Source organism: Manis javanica, chromosome 1 (genome assembly GCF_040802235.1).
Source record: "Manis javanica isolate MJ-LG chromosome 1, MJ_LKY, whole genome shotgun sequence".
Taxonomy (NCBI): domain Eukaryota; kingdom Metazoa; phylum Chordata; class Mammalia; order Pholidota; family Manidae; genus Manis; species Manis javanica.
Window position 1 is genome coordinate 38,175,284 of NC_133156.1, and position 15,013 is coordinate 38,190,296.

The 15,013-nt window shown below is 37.8% G+C and overlaps 1 protein-coding gene across 4 annotated transcripts in view; it reads left to right on the forward strand.

The window, feature by feature from the left end:
• The window catches only part of SGCD (sarcoglycan delta), a 981,442-nt gene that overhangs the window by 877,109 nt on the left and 89,320 nt on the right, over positions 1 to 15,013 (forward strand). For all 4 annotated transcript variants that reach the window (XM_037025144.2, XM_073231315.1, XM_037025143.2 and 1 more), the window contains one exon: positions 7,675 to 7,747. In XM_037025144.2, coding sequence (XP_036881039.1) covers positions 7,675 to 7,747 — 73 coding nt within the window. The remainder of the gene's footprint in view (positions 1 to 7,674; positions 7,748 to 15,013) is intronic.

Consider the following 15,013-nt stretch of genomic DNA (forward strand, 5'->3'; position numbering starts at 1 on the left):
AAGCGGGGAGCCTAGTAAACATAATGTTCTTCATGTAATTGTAGATTAATGATACCAAAATAAAAAAATAAAGTAAAAGTTTAAAAAAATAAAAATTAAACTATTGCTTGTCAATGCACAGGCTTAATTTAAATTTTCTTTGTCATGTTGCCTGCACCTTCACAGGAAAAATATAGTTGGGTTCAGAACAGTTTATTTTAAGTGTAGACAATCTCAATTACAATTACAATATCAAATATGACAACAGCTGGATTGTCCTGCACAAGTGTAAGGCTGCCGTGAGCACTGCTGGCTTTCAATGTAATCTCTTGGCTCTAACCGTCCTTTTCAGCTCTTCCCCTGGGCAAGCTAGTCACCTTCAGTCTCTCTCGGGTCCAAATCATCACCAGATGCCATTGATTTTTCTCCTAAACATCTCCTAACCTATTAGCTCTTTTCCATTCTCATTGCCAATTCTCTAGTCCACCCTACCACCATCTCTCCCCCTGCCTCACCTTTGTCTATCCTGCCCCTCCATGAGTGTCATTTGCATGACCTGACTTGTTGTCCCAGTCCACTCTGGCTGCTATTACAGAGCCTTAGAATGAATGGCTGAATCTATGGAAATTTATTGCTCACTGTTCTAGAGGCTGGAAAGTCTGAGATCAGGGTGCCAGCATGGTGGGGTTCTGTTGAGGTCAGGGTTTCCCCACATGATGGTGGGGGGGACACAAACACACAGACTAAAATATGTAGCCATGGTTATCTGAAAAATGCCAACTTAACCAAGTCAGATCCCTGCTTAAAAACTTTGCCATGGCCTACAAGGTTCTAATTTACCCTGGCCAACCAACCTACCTCTCCCGTGTCATCCCATGCTGCTCGCCCTTGTGAAATATGGTCTGTCCACACTGATCTTTCTTAACTTCAACTTCCCAGGTACTGAGGGCTGTGCATTACCTTTTCCACTGTTACTTCCCCCTGTTAACTAGTTTACGCCTAATTATTTAGTGAATATTTGCAAAACTTCACTTTGTCAGGGAAAAACTTGCCTGCAAGAACCATGTTACGATCCCAAGTTATATGCTTGATTTTCCCTCCAAGGCTTTATCACTGTTTGTCACTATTGTGTATTTTTACTTATGATTATTGTGTATTATTACTAATTAACTAGTCAGTGTACACTACTAGAGTGTACTGTACTCTTCTAGACTGTGGACTCTGTTTCTTTGTTACATCTCTAGGCCCTTCTGCTCAGGATGTATTTGTTCAATTAATTATTGGGTTTCAAACCCACCATGCTCTTCTCCAGGTCTATTGATCCAACCTGGTCATCTGGAAGACTGTAAATTACAGGGCTGGAAGTAGCCTTATAGATAATCTAATCCCCACCCCAACTTTGCATAAGAAATGTGGAAAAAAGACGAGAGGGCAAATTGTCAAAGGTCGCATAATGTGCTTATTAAAACTGGCACTAAAAATCAGATCTTTGGTTTCCCAGTTTTCTGCTATTTCAGGAAATCAAATCATCCTTCTCCCATTGTCTCATCACCATTTTTTAGATTGGCATCCTTTTTCTAATAGATAATGTAATATTGGATATCAATATATTCTTACCAAATAAAATATGGTTGCTATCTAGGGTCATCATTCAGGTTATACCTACTCAAGCAAGATGAATTAGATAAATTAAAATGTTTGGACTTCAAACAGTGGCTATCAGATATTTTTAACTCTACATTTTGAACCTATTGAATATTTTTGCCCCATGGTTTAAACCCAAAGATTATTTTTGCTCTATGTTCATTAATACAAATGCATTAAACATAATTATGTCAATAATAATAAATGTACATCAAGAAAGAATTTGCCAGTGCAAACTTCATTCATTGTGCTAGTTTAATTCCTCAATCAATTTTCTGAACAGTACACTTAAATCATTCCTGGCCTTTAAAAAGTTTTTCTTGAAATCATCATCTATAAGATCAGTTTTTATCCACATATAAAAAAGATTTGATTCATCATACATTTTGTCTCTAATTTTACTACTTATAACATGTAATAGTATTTTTTCTTTTGTGTCTAATGTTTCTCTCAAGCCCAATTGTCCTATATCAAATTTTGTAGATCTAAAATCTCCTTTCAGTATTTAGTTCATGGCTATATTTATCATGTATAGGTTTAGGTGCTTTAATGTTTATTATTTTTTATAAAATTGAACCTCCCCAGGTCAATTCTGGAGTTTCAAAGGATTACAAACAAGGTTTTTTGCTTTTTCAGTTAGTTCCCTCTGTAAGAAGTTTTTCCCTCTATTCTTTTATCTCTTAGGAAGTTTATTTTCTGGTAATTTTTCTACTAATGAAATACAATTTGAGTTGGACAGAAGTCTGTTTGCCTTTATTTCTTCTTTAAACACTCAGAAACATTTTATCAATTTTCTTTGATATTCTAGGGTTGCTCTGTTTTCCTGGTAGGGAATGAAGGTGGCTAAGGACAGCTGTTTTGATTAGATTGTTATCTTTTGAGATTTTTAGATTTGGGGAGAGGGAACAATTTAGCTCTGACGCCTCTCACCCCATCACTCATTTTACAGTTGAGAAAATCAGAGGTTGTAGAGGCTGTCTGATTTGCCAAAGCTCACATAAATAGGACTGGATTTCAAGTCGTTTGAGGGGAAAGCATGACCAAACTGCGCTCTGAATTTGAGTGCACTCCCCGGAAAGAAGCTGGCTTGTGTTACTGTGGCAATGGAGTGCATTTGAAATTTTTGGACAAGTTTACCCCCTACCTCTGCTTGTAGGAAAAAAAGAGCTGCTGAGCTGATCTTAATGGTGATTCAAAGTACTTTAGATAGATCCTGTCACATGCTTTATAAGTTCCTAATTGATTGTGTGGAATTAAGTTCTTGGGCAGAAAACCAGCTAATGGAAACACATTGAGGAAATCATTTTTGAGGGACATAAATGGAGCCTAAAATAAAGCTGAAATGGCTTTATGGATTTTTCACTCAAACAATTTATGAACATTTATTGCCAGTAAATTATATTGTGTCAAAAGAAGAAATCAGTAGGTATGGCTTTAATAGAAACCTTTTTGAAATAATAAAATTGAGAATAATTTATTATCTAAGAATGGATAGAGGATGGGATGGGGGAATTCATCCTGATGGATGGTTGTCCACTCTGCAGCTACTGGGGAAGCAAAACATGGTGTGAAAATCAGAAGCCTGGGGGACTTAGAAAGAAATGGTCTTTTGAAAAAGTATAAATATCTCATCTCCTTGTATCAATATCTCTGGGAATTGTTTTTAGAAGAGGAGCAATGGCACCCTTAGTGTTTACTTTGTTCATACTTCATGAGAGTAAATATACGGTGACTTAGCCTGCTGAAAGAGACAGCCTAGAGGAGTGGGCACAGGCATCGGTTCCAGAGCTGGGACATGGCAATTCAAAGATTGGCTCCGCCTCTTCACTGTGTGACCATAGAAAAATTTCCTCACTTCTCTGAATCTCAGATTCTGTGTCTATAATAACAGATATGAATAGTCCCTACCTCATAGAGTTATTCTGATGATCAAATAAATCAGCTTCAGTATTTTCCAGTTCACAGTAAGTTATTTTTAAAGGTTGTTTTTTTAAGAATCATACAAGACCTGGATAAGAGGCAGAAAGAATATGAATATTTCAGTACTCATAATAGTATTTTATTAACCATCATCTGCTGATTGCTAATGTGCTAGAGATCTCATTTAATTTCCCAGGATTCTTAGAAGATGAAGTTTTTATCAATATCCCCTTTTTTCAGAGAAAGACACTGAGCTTGAGAGAGATTGGGTTTCATGCTCAAGGTCACTTGCATGAAAGATGAGTGGTTTTGAAGATTCTGCTACTTTCCTCTGAGAACTCATAACTATGGGTCTGTCCTCCAATAGGTATGACATATATGGGCCCCTGAGGACAAAGTCCAGCAAAAAAAAAATCAAAGGGCATCTGTGTGGATGGTGGAAGCTAAGGGAGCATGAATGTCTTGCCCTTTACTTCCATCCCACATCCAGAGCCTGTCAATCACCCATCTTTTCTGTCTATCAGAGCCCAGCCCTTCTGATTGTTGCTGGCTTGCCATTTAGCAGGTGCCATACTGGCCTGGCATTGAGAAAACAGCACTCTAAGACACAATGGCTAAAAATGGGTTCTAGAGTCAAATGCCTGGATACAAATCTCAGCTCTATCACTCTTGCCATGGGCCTGTGAGCCCCACATGCTTTTAGCCCCTAATTTATAGGATAGTCTGGTTCCCTGGTCTGGGGAAGAGATCAGAAGCCTTTTGATTTCATTTTACTTGAAAAAGTATTTGTATTGGGTCCAAATAGCAATCTTTTATTAGCATAGCTCTAGATTATTTGAAGAGGTACAGTTAAAAAAAAATGTTGGATTGTGATCTTGGACATTCATTTAGGATGTAATGTAATACAGGAGGAGTTCTCTATTAATAAATGAATCCTCCTTTAGTAGCAGTACCAGGTGGAAATGGGTCCAGTAGGAGCCTTGGGAACCTTAAGTTGAATCCATATGCCATACAGACCTTGCACCTTCTCACACAGAGCCTAAGACCTAGTTGAAGAGATGGGATGAATGTCTTCAAGGTTAAATAAAATCATAGGTAGTGTGTGTTCAGTACCAAATGAGTGTTGTGGCCATTTTGCAAGTATTTGTTGAGCACCTACACTGTGCTAGATAATGGGGATACAACAGAGGATAGGCACATTTCTCTAAGACACACAGCAAATGCTGCTACAGTTCTGAGAAAGCTGAGGAGCCAAGCTCAGGTGTTCAAAGGAGGCTCTGCTCCTCCCACAGACATATGGATGCCTGTTAAACGTGAGAAGACTTTACTCTAACCTCCTTCCCCTGCCCCAGAATTGCCTTAAAAGGATGGCAGAGCTAAGGGCCACTGGCTGCAGTAGACTGATTCTTTCTTGAGCCTTAGTATAGCCAGAAGTAAGAAGGACAGTAGCAAATGGGTTTTGTCATTGGATCTGACAAAGGAACAGGCTCAGCACAAAGTTTGGATAGAACAAAAAATATGAGGCTTTTGAGGTTCATTTTACATATAAAGTTGCATTTCTCATTTTTGGATAGTACATCTGAATAAATGTAATATATTTTCTATGTGCACATGTTTTGCATTGTCAAAAGTTGTAAAACAGGAATTCTTTGAGAAGAGGCAATTGCTCTTTCTATGGCAGTTTTCGTAGAATTCTTAACACAGAAAGGGGAGATTTGAGCCAGGACTAGAGTGTATACAGTATAAACCAACAGAAATAACTGTCCTTGACTTATTGAGTCTTATAATTGTTCCTTTTAATCACTTGTTAAAAATAGGTAGGTTCAAATGGCTAAGAACTAAGCATTCTTAAGAATGTCGTAGGGAAACCCCTGTTAACTGCAATGGTGACAGATGGTAGTTGTTCAGTAACAGTTTTGAAATGGTCCTGAGAGGTAGCTGAGGGCAGGCTCTTGGGTCTCAAACAGCCTAGAGCCGCATCCCAATGGGTCACTGACTGTCCTGTGAGTTCTGCAGACCTGTTTCATCCCCTAGGAGCCTCCACAATGCCTCTGGCATAGGTGCTTCTCAAGGGATGACAAAGCTGTTGGAGATGTGGAATGCATACTGTGCGAAACCAAATGTGATGCATGCATGACAAAAGCTACATTACAATCTATGATCCAGCTCAATCTTATGCACTTATTGAATTAGTCAGGGTTCTTCAGAGGAGCAGGACAAAGATTCTTTTATAAGAAACTGACTCATGCAATTATAGAGGCTAAGAAGTCCCACCATCTGCAGCCTGTAAGATGGAGACCTAAGAAAACTGGTGGTTATAATTCGGTCTGAGTCCAAAGGCCTGAGGCCCATGGAGCCAATGGTGTAGATTCCAGTCCAGGTCTGAAGGCCTGAGAACAAAGAGCACTGAGAGCAGGAGAAGATCGATACCCCAGCTCAAGCAATCAGGCAGGAAGCGCCCAATTCTTCCTTCCTCCACCTTTTAATTCTGTTCAGGCCCTCACTGGATTAGATGAGACCCACCCACACTGGGGAGGGCAAACTGCTTCACTGAGTGTGCCAGTTCAAAGGCTACTGTCATCTGGAAACACCCTAAATAATGTTTTGCCCAATATCTGGGCACCCCATAATCCAGTCAAGTTGACACATAAAATTAACCATCACACTTCTAAAGAACACAATAAAGTTTAAATCACAAGAGCAAAATAAATATTATATGTATAATAAAACAATGAGCATTTTTATGAACTTTACATCAAAAAAGTTCTGTTTAATGGAGACTATGGGTACATTTTGATGTACTTGAACTGATGTGGTTAGGGTTTATTTGAAGAGTAAAACTGCCTATGGCCACAGAAAGATCTTAATATCCCCATGCTAAATGTGTCTATGCAACTGCAACTGTCAATTTTATGGGGTTGTTTGGGGGAATAAATGAGCTAGTATGTATAAAATATATATGATGTTTTTTAGCATGTAGTACTGACTCAAAATGTTAACTTAGGTCACTCATTATTATTCACCAAGGTATTCCTTTAATGACTGTATATAATGTTAAGCCGTTATTTTCTGATTGCACTTGTGATAGTCTGTTACTCATATCAAAAAGATCAACTATTTCTATAGTTGCTACAGAAGTAAAGAAACCAATTTATTTTCCTGGACTCATCAGTATGCTAGGATAAATGTGAATTTGGAAAAAGAGTGGTTAGTGGAGGATTTCTATGCCATTATGACAATGCAAGAGGATTCTAGAAATTCACACACAAATGCAAGATATCATGCAAGTCCTTACAGCATCAAAGAGCCACACCAAAGGTATAAAAATAAACAACTTTAGTTGAAAGTACAGGTTACTGCCTAGCTAAGTTTAATTGAAAAACTAATATCCAGGGCAATTGTCTGTGATAAACTGAGGATTAAATGATTTGAAAACACTTCGGGGGGTGGACAGATCAAATAATAACAATCTTTATGGTGGGGTAAGTTTCAGCTGGTTGTTGACAGGTTGTAAAGATAAAAGCTTATAGCCAAGTGAAGAGCTGAATGTCTAGATTGGGCCAGGGATCTGGGATCAATGCTGACATTCAAAGTGCAAAAGCACTGAAGTTCCTAGTGTTCTGTTTTGTTTAACTTTTCAGGATAATAGTGCACAACTTTATTTACTGAAATACTTTGGCTTAATTTCATTAAGTGAATACCTGACAGTCTTACTATGTTCTCTACCATCTAACCCACTTCTTAGATGTTGAATATGTTATGTGATTGTGCCCTGCACTCCAACAAATGGGCTTCAGCTGCTATTTTTCAAAACATTTCCAGCTGGGTAACTATTAATAGTTTATGAGAGAAAAGAGTCAGACCATGCGATTTCTAGGCATCTTTATTTTGTTTTTTTGAAGCCAACACGGAATTTGCCTCATGGCCTCACTCTGATCTCAGCAAGAGCACTTTCAAAAGAAGTTCCTTATTTTTTTGAAGGCTGTTTGCATGAGTTGATTCAATGCTTTCCTATCACTGGAGCTAAAGCCAGTGGCAAAATATGTGCTTATTGGGTTGGGTAAAGGATTCACTGCATTTAGCTCCACTCACAGTCTCCAATCTCTGTTTGCTTTTTTCTTTCGTTTGCAGGAGCAGAGGGCACAGTGTTTCCTAAATCTATAGAGACACCCAATGTCAGGGCAGACCCCTTCAAGGAACTAAGGTAAACTTCTGACTATGGTTTGCTTTGATTATTTGCTATTTTCTTTCTCGGAGCAACAGACTGATGATCCCTTCTTAATATATCTAATGTAACAGTGTCACAACATGAATATATAAACTGGGAAGGGTTAGAAAGGACTCAAAGGTAAGCTACAACCAAGAGAAAATTTTTTCTGAGAATGTAAGAGGATTGAGGGTTTAGAGAAAGAATTTGCCAGCCTTGTAATTAAGAGACTGAGGATTCATTTGTTTGCATTCTTTCCTGCTGTACATTATGGTACTGAAAATGTAAACAGTTGCAGAACTGGCCAGTGATCGGAGCTAATCAGCCCAAAGAAAAGTGCAGTTGTAAAGACCCTGAACTCTCAATACAAAACAGATTTTTTTCCTATGAAATGCACTCTCCAGTACTCGGAGTGTTATGGTGCTAGAACCACCTTCTGCAGGTAGTCCGTGCACTGGTGGTCATCTCCAAATATCTATAAGTATGTAGCAGGAAAGGACTGTGAGATGCTATCCACCACCAACTAAGGAAAACAAAAAAGACCACTAGACATACAGACAGACAAACAGCTGGACAAGCAAACAGAGATATGGCTAAAAACCATTTCAACTCCCAAATGACCATCTTCAGCTCCAAAAAAGGAAAACACCTAAGAAAATAGTATGTTGATACAAATATAACTGGTTTTTACTGTATACTTGTAGTCATGCAGAATTCAGTAAATACTGGCTTTCTTCATTTCTTGTGGTTCTTTTAACTACAACCACTCATGAGTCATCATAAATAGCACTGAATATTTTGTAGTGGACATCAAACATAAACAAATGTATTTGTATTACAAGAGTCATACGTACTCTTTCAAGATGCAGCCCCAAGATCTAGGTTTTGCTGAAACAGCAACAGCCATGTTGGAGTTTGTGCTTCCCTAAAAAAACATCTTCTCAGAAAGTGGTGAATATATCATTACAAAACTCATAGTGTTACTGGAGACGGGTCCTTGGTCTCTTTGCAAAAAAGAATTCAGGAACGGCTGTAGAAAAGCCATTGAGCATTAAGTTTATTTGGAGATTCAGAGTTGAGAAGGAAAGCATTGGTCTGGGACAGATTCAGAGGGAGTCACTTGGGAGAACTGAAAGAGCCTTTTTTACATGAAAGGAGATGAATATTCACTAAGTGAGGTTAGGTTTCAAAGGGAGCAGGTGAAGTGTCCCTGGAGTTTGGGTTGCTCAACCCTCACAGCGGCTTTTTGACTATATTTGGTTCTCAGAGCTGTCACAGTGCGGGGAGTCATGATTTTTAGTTCGTTAGTGCCAGAGGGGTGTGAATTTTAGTATGTCAATGAGTGTATAATGGATTTGGAGGTGAAGTGAGGGTCACCTTCTCCTCCAAGTTGGAACCAGCCAGTTTTGACCAGTCTGCCATATATATTGTCCCTGCACATCCCAAGAGAACAGCTCTCATGGAGTTTATAGACTATAAGCAAGCATCTTGCCAATGTAAACACTGGTGGATGCTCCCCTCCCTTTCCCTGCTCACAGTCTGGCCATCTACCTACTATAACAATAGGCATTCTTGCAAAGTCTATAAATATAGGGAAATAAATTGGGGCAAAGAAAGAGGGTAATTGGTGGGGGATGAGAACCTTTTTATACCTAAGTCCTGTAATACAATGGGATGTATTTGTAACATTATACACCACACTGCAAGGTTTTACCTTTTACTAGAATAACTGCTTTCATCAGGCTGCCACAAACCAGAAGTCACCTCTTTCACCTAGATCCTATATTTCATATTAGGCACTTAATCTGGAATCTTTTAAACAAATCCACCCAAGAAAACCTTTATTTTAGGACTCTGTGAGAGAGCTCATTCCTGAGGTGCAATGGATTGCCCTGTGTGTGATACAAGAGCTCTTCTGAGGTGACCTAATGGATGGCCTCATTCCCTTTCTTTTCACAGACCACATGGGGACCAGGGTTTAGTTTGGTTTGGGGTTTTTTTGACTGAACTAGTCAGTAATTAGTGCTGATCAGCCCAAAGAAAAGTGCTGTCTAAAAGAAGCTGAACCCTAAATATAATACAGATTTTTTTTTCTATGGAACAAGCTCCCTATTACCTGGAAGAAATATAAGAATAAAGAATTTAGGCTGACTCTGCTTTAAACAGAAAAATAAATCATCTGTAGTTAATAACAAGCCTAACCCATAGCAAACAAACAAAAAGACAACTCTCCAAGTGTCAGCCTGCTGCAGAGATCCGTATCCTAAAGAACATAGAAGGAATATTTGCTGACATAGTGCTGTTTGATACTCTGACAGTCCTCTGTACACAGCCTATGGGAGACCCTGGAACTTGCCTTTTAAAAAATGAAACCCCCAAAATTCACAAGCAAATCTCCTAAAATCTACTGCAACGAAGTAAAGACTTCAGATAGTTGGCACATTCTCACTGCTTATTCTGAAGTAATATGCAAATTGCATACGAACTGGAAATAAAATTTTCTTGAAGGAAGCATAAAAAGATTGTAATATCTAATTCTAAAACTGGACTTTTGTTTGTCCCTCTTCAGATCATGTTCATGAACTGACTCAAGGTCTAGAATGTAATAATCCTTATAGCACCCTTTTTTTTTAATGGCACTTTGTGAAATAATCTCTGATCAACTGAAAGGAGAGTCAGTATGATTGAAAGATTAGCCCAGAGCATGTGTCTGAAGGTTTCACATTTGTCATTTAATGGTATCACATTTCACCCTGTGGTATTGAATGATATTGGATATTGAGTAAATAGGCAGTGAACTCAGTGACTAAGTCTTCTGGCCTCTGGGCTTTACAGGTGGATCAGTTTTACAGTGATCCAGCACATTCATGCGGGTGTGTCTTTAGTCTTGGAAGTAAGCAATCTAAGGGAGATCCCTACACTTCTACTAGCAGGTAGCGCTCAGTGAACCATCCAGGTGAAGGAGGAATCACTCCTTAGTAGCAGAGGGGAAAGAGCACTGAACTGGGAGTTGGATACTTACTGCAGACCTACTATGTGGCCTTCAACTAAAACTGTAACCCTGCTGCCTGTGAGAAGCTAGGTCACTTCTAGCTCCACCAGTAAATCCCCTTATGTTATTTTTATTTTTAAATAATTTTAGATGTAAAGAATTGCAAAATTCATACAAATTATTCCCATGTATCCTTGGTATTCCTTGTATTGGCATCTTATATATCTATGGTATATTTATCTAAACTAAGAAATGAACAGTGTAGTCCCATAATATCTTATTTTACAAAAGATTTGTTTAAAAGGCTGCAATCACCTGAATGTCTTACAGATTTAAGAATATATAAAAATGAGTGTAACAAAAATTATTCATTGAGATGTGTATTAATGTATCTTTAAAACTTCTACTGCAGTTAAGATGGAATAGTCTTTAATGAGATGTTTCTGTTTTTAAATAATGTACTTATACCCAGGTTTTCTTGGTTTTACTTGTTAGTGGGAAACAAATTAAAGTAAAAGATTACAGCTTATTTATTCATAGATTGTCTTCTACATGTACAAGCAAAACTTAAATATCCACTCATGTCCCTCACTTAGCCAAACAATCAAGTGTGAGAAAAAGCATCTATTTTAGCCACCTTCTCTGTTGGGATAACTTTTATTTCCTCAGACCACTTTCTTGCCTGCTGGAAGGTTTTCCTTTGTTTTGTTTTTGTTGTTTGTTTGCCTATTTGTTAATAAGAGACAGATTGTAGGCTTCTGGCATTTCTTCCTAGAAGATCTCAATTCTTAGCCAAGAGGACTGGTTACTTCCTCTCTGCTAGAGTTTTGGTTCACTGCTTTTCTATTCAGTTACTATAGTTACCATGTTTGCAGTATTTGCTTAAGATATTTGTAAATAATCCAGGGTTGAACTGAAAAATCACAAAAGAGGTTTTGCTTCTCTCCAGACAAATAATGAGTGTTAGCAAGGCCTGCGCCCCACACCCAGCTCAGGCGGTATTTGTTGACTCTGCCCCTGCAGGACAATTCTGAAGTAATGACAGGTTGCTCTAGATTCAAGACTATACTTAAAAATATACCAGGCACTCTACCTAGCCCTTGAAATAAGAAAAGCTAACTTTGAATAAAAACTAGATGTTAATAAATTCACAATCTTAAAACATAAATATATTAAGTGTTCCCTTGTTCACCATTTTTTTTTCCTGGAGTCTCTATATAAAGACAAATGGAAAAAATCCATGACCAGGCTGTGCATGATCTCAGACAGCAAGTAGGCCATTTAATTTTGCATATGTATTTTCTGTAAGAACAGAGGCAACCTTTGAATGTCTACCTTGCTCTAAGGATTCTTTTCAACTGTCAAGTTCCCTTGTAGGGTTCTGATCCTACAAGAACAGGAAATAGACTATGAAATCTTATTTCCAGATGTATGCCATGATACACATAAAGAAGGGAGAAGGTATATAGACCACCGCACACAGATAGCCAGCTCTGCCCCCCTAAAGCTCCCAGAAAGCTTGGAAGGATCCACTGTAGAGTGAGAAGCCGAAGCTCTTTATAAAAGGATCCATTAGCTCATTTGCTGACGTGTTCTTATACACAGTCATGACGAGAGTGCTGACCTAATTTTCCACTTAATCACAAATCAGGAACAATTTATCAAGTATTTTTTGACACCTAACTAGGAGTCAAGGCATGTACCAACGACTTGGAATGTGACGATAAATGAGCACTCAAATAATGTATAGTTAAGGAGAGTAAGACAGAAATGAGCCCCAAAGTACAAGTAATGCGATAGTGCTGGGATAGATGTATCACCCAAGTCAGGGGAAACAGAACGAATGACAAAATCTGCCTCAGAGAGTTAGGGGGGACTGCCTCCCCAGAAGAAGTGACACTGTAGGGGCAGGAAGAGAGAAGATAAAACCCAGTAAGCATGCCTCAGAATTCAAAGAGTATGGTTTTCTTGAGCCATTTAATGTAGGAAAATTAGTCCAACAGGACTGTTATTGTGTAATTTACAAAAATGAGGGTATGTAATTGCCTTCTGACAATTGTGTTCTTTAATAAATTATGTGAAGACAATTTCAAATATGGTCACAAAAGACTTAATTGATTGTTACCAGTTTCAAAAATTAGTACTTAATTCAGAACTGAAAGATTTACTGATACCAAACCCATCTGACAGTCCCAAATAAATAAGGCATTTATTTGTTACCTTTTTATTTCTCCATTACTTTACCAGGGTTTTAATGATGAGGCAGAAAAATTCTAAGATTTATCTGTTAGTCCCAAACTGTGTTTGAATATTCTGTAGGATTTTCTTTAACATGTAGGTTACTAAATCTGAACTCCTTTGAGAATATGTAAGATTTAAAGTCTCCGTATATCACAGAGAGACATGTTGTAGACAGGACTCCCACAGGTCAACAAAAATGAATTTATTTAATGAATTTATTTCCTTAATATTATTTTTAAATGCCTATAGCCAACTAAATATTTATTAGCTCACAATGATTTATAAATTTAAACTAATCCAAAATAATCCATCTTAATAATCCAACTTAACCAAAATAATCCATCAAAGCATCAGTGTTCAGTTAATGACAGGTTTGGTGATATTCCTCCTCTGCCTCATCCCCCCTACATCCACAGTACCAAAATATTGGATGGATAATAATATTTTTATATATAAATAATATTAATAAATTTTATATATAAAATATTTTGCATATATTTTACATATATATGAGTGTATAAAAACACACATATACATTTTTTTTACATATATATATAAAAAAAGAGAGAAGATCTGAAAACTAACAGTCCCATGAGAGAGAGAGAAGGTAGAAGAGGAGGAGATGGAGAAAGGAGGAAAGAAAGAAAGGCTTAAGTCGAGCTTCTTAGTTATGGTCACATGGTATTGGAGGCAATACCATCATGGAATAAATCTATAAAAGTCCCCCACTTCATATATTTTGCAGATGTGTTTTGTAATTCTCTTCATCTCCTCTTCCCTTTCCTCTACCCTCCCAGTCCATGTACTTAGACTGTTTTTTAGGTTTGTTTTGTCATGTAAGGGGTTCAGAAGTATTTATCATTTAGCATGAATACTGAAGTGATTCAATGGAGAAATGATAAAACACAGCGGGCCAAATAACAGCATGGTTACGCGAGGCCTCACAAAATAGAAGCATTGTGAGTCAGTGTCCATACTGGTCAAAAGCCCACTCTCTGATGTGTCCTGGGGCACTGGGGTTGAGTTTGACCCCAGCACCTAACTGCTTTGTGAATTTGCCCAAATCTCTTAGGCTCTCCTTGCCCCCAGGCCTGGAAAGTAGGGAAAGCTCAGTAAGCAGTAATTCAATAAATACTAGCTATTGGAAGGAGGGGCAAGAACTCTGTTTCATGGAGCTCAAGAACTCCACAGGTGTTCCTAGAGTTTTAAATTTCATCAACCAGTAGAAATTTCCATTAAACCATAGGGAGCAATGATTCTTTTTCAATTCAGGACAGAAACAAAAAACTATTGTGTACTATCTATGAACAACATAGTATATAAAATAAAGGATATTTCAACTAATAAATAGAAGAGACTTAACCTTAAAATAACAACAGTCCTATGAGTTGAATTCATTTAACTATATAACATGGCATTGTGTTGCCTCCAGTTTTCTTATTGTGCCAAAGACATAAGTGACTGCATCTCAGCTCTTCACACATTCCAAAGTACCTGCCCAGAAAAAAATGCAGATCTGAAAACCACAAGCTGGGGCTTAAAATCCACTTGATTTTAAGGTTGTCCTTTTTGAAATCCCAAACTAATGTACCTTGCCCATCTTTCAAGACCAATCAGTTCATATATATGTCCCTTTTCTCCCTCTCTTCCCCTCTTCCTATATTCCAGCATGCATGCATTCCTCCTTTTTTTCCTATTTCTGTCAGTATTATATTCTGAATTTATCTACATATTTCCTCTTTCTCCCTTACCCCAACCTTTCTCTAGGTGCTCTCTTCACCATGATACTCTCAGTATATAGAAGGAGAAACAAAAGGGGTAGTGGGAAAGTGATGCTTCAGTATTTGAGGTATTCCCATCTTTCCATCTACCTTATTTATTAAAAGCTCATATTTTACAAATGTGGTAGAGATAGTTTTTTAAAACTATTAAACCTGTGTGTTTTGCAATTATCTTCTTTGTCCATTATAACTCTGCCATTAGAGGCCAGGGAAGGATAGAAGGAAGATAACATCATGGAGGAAAATGAG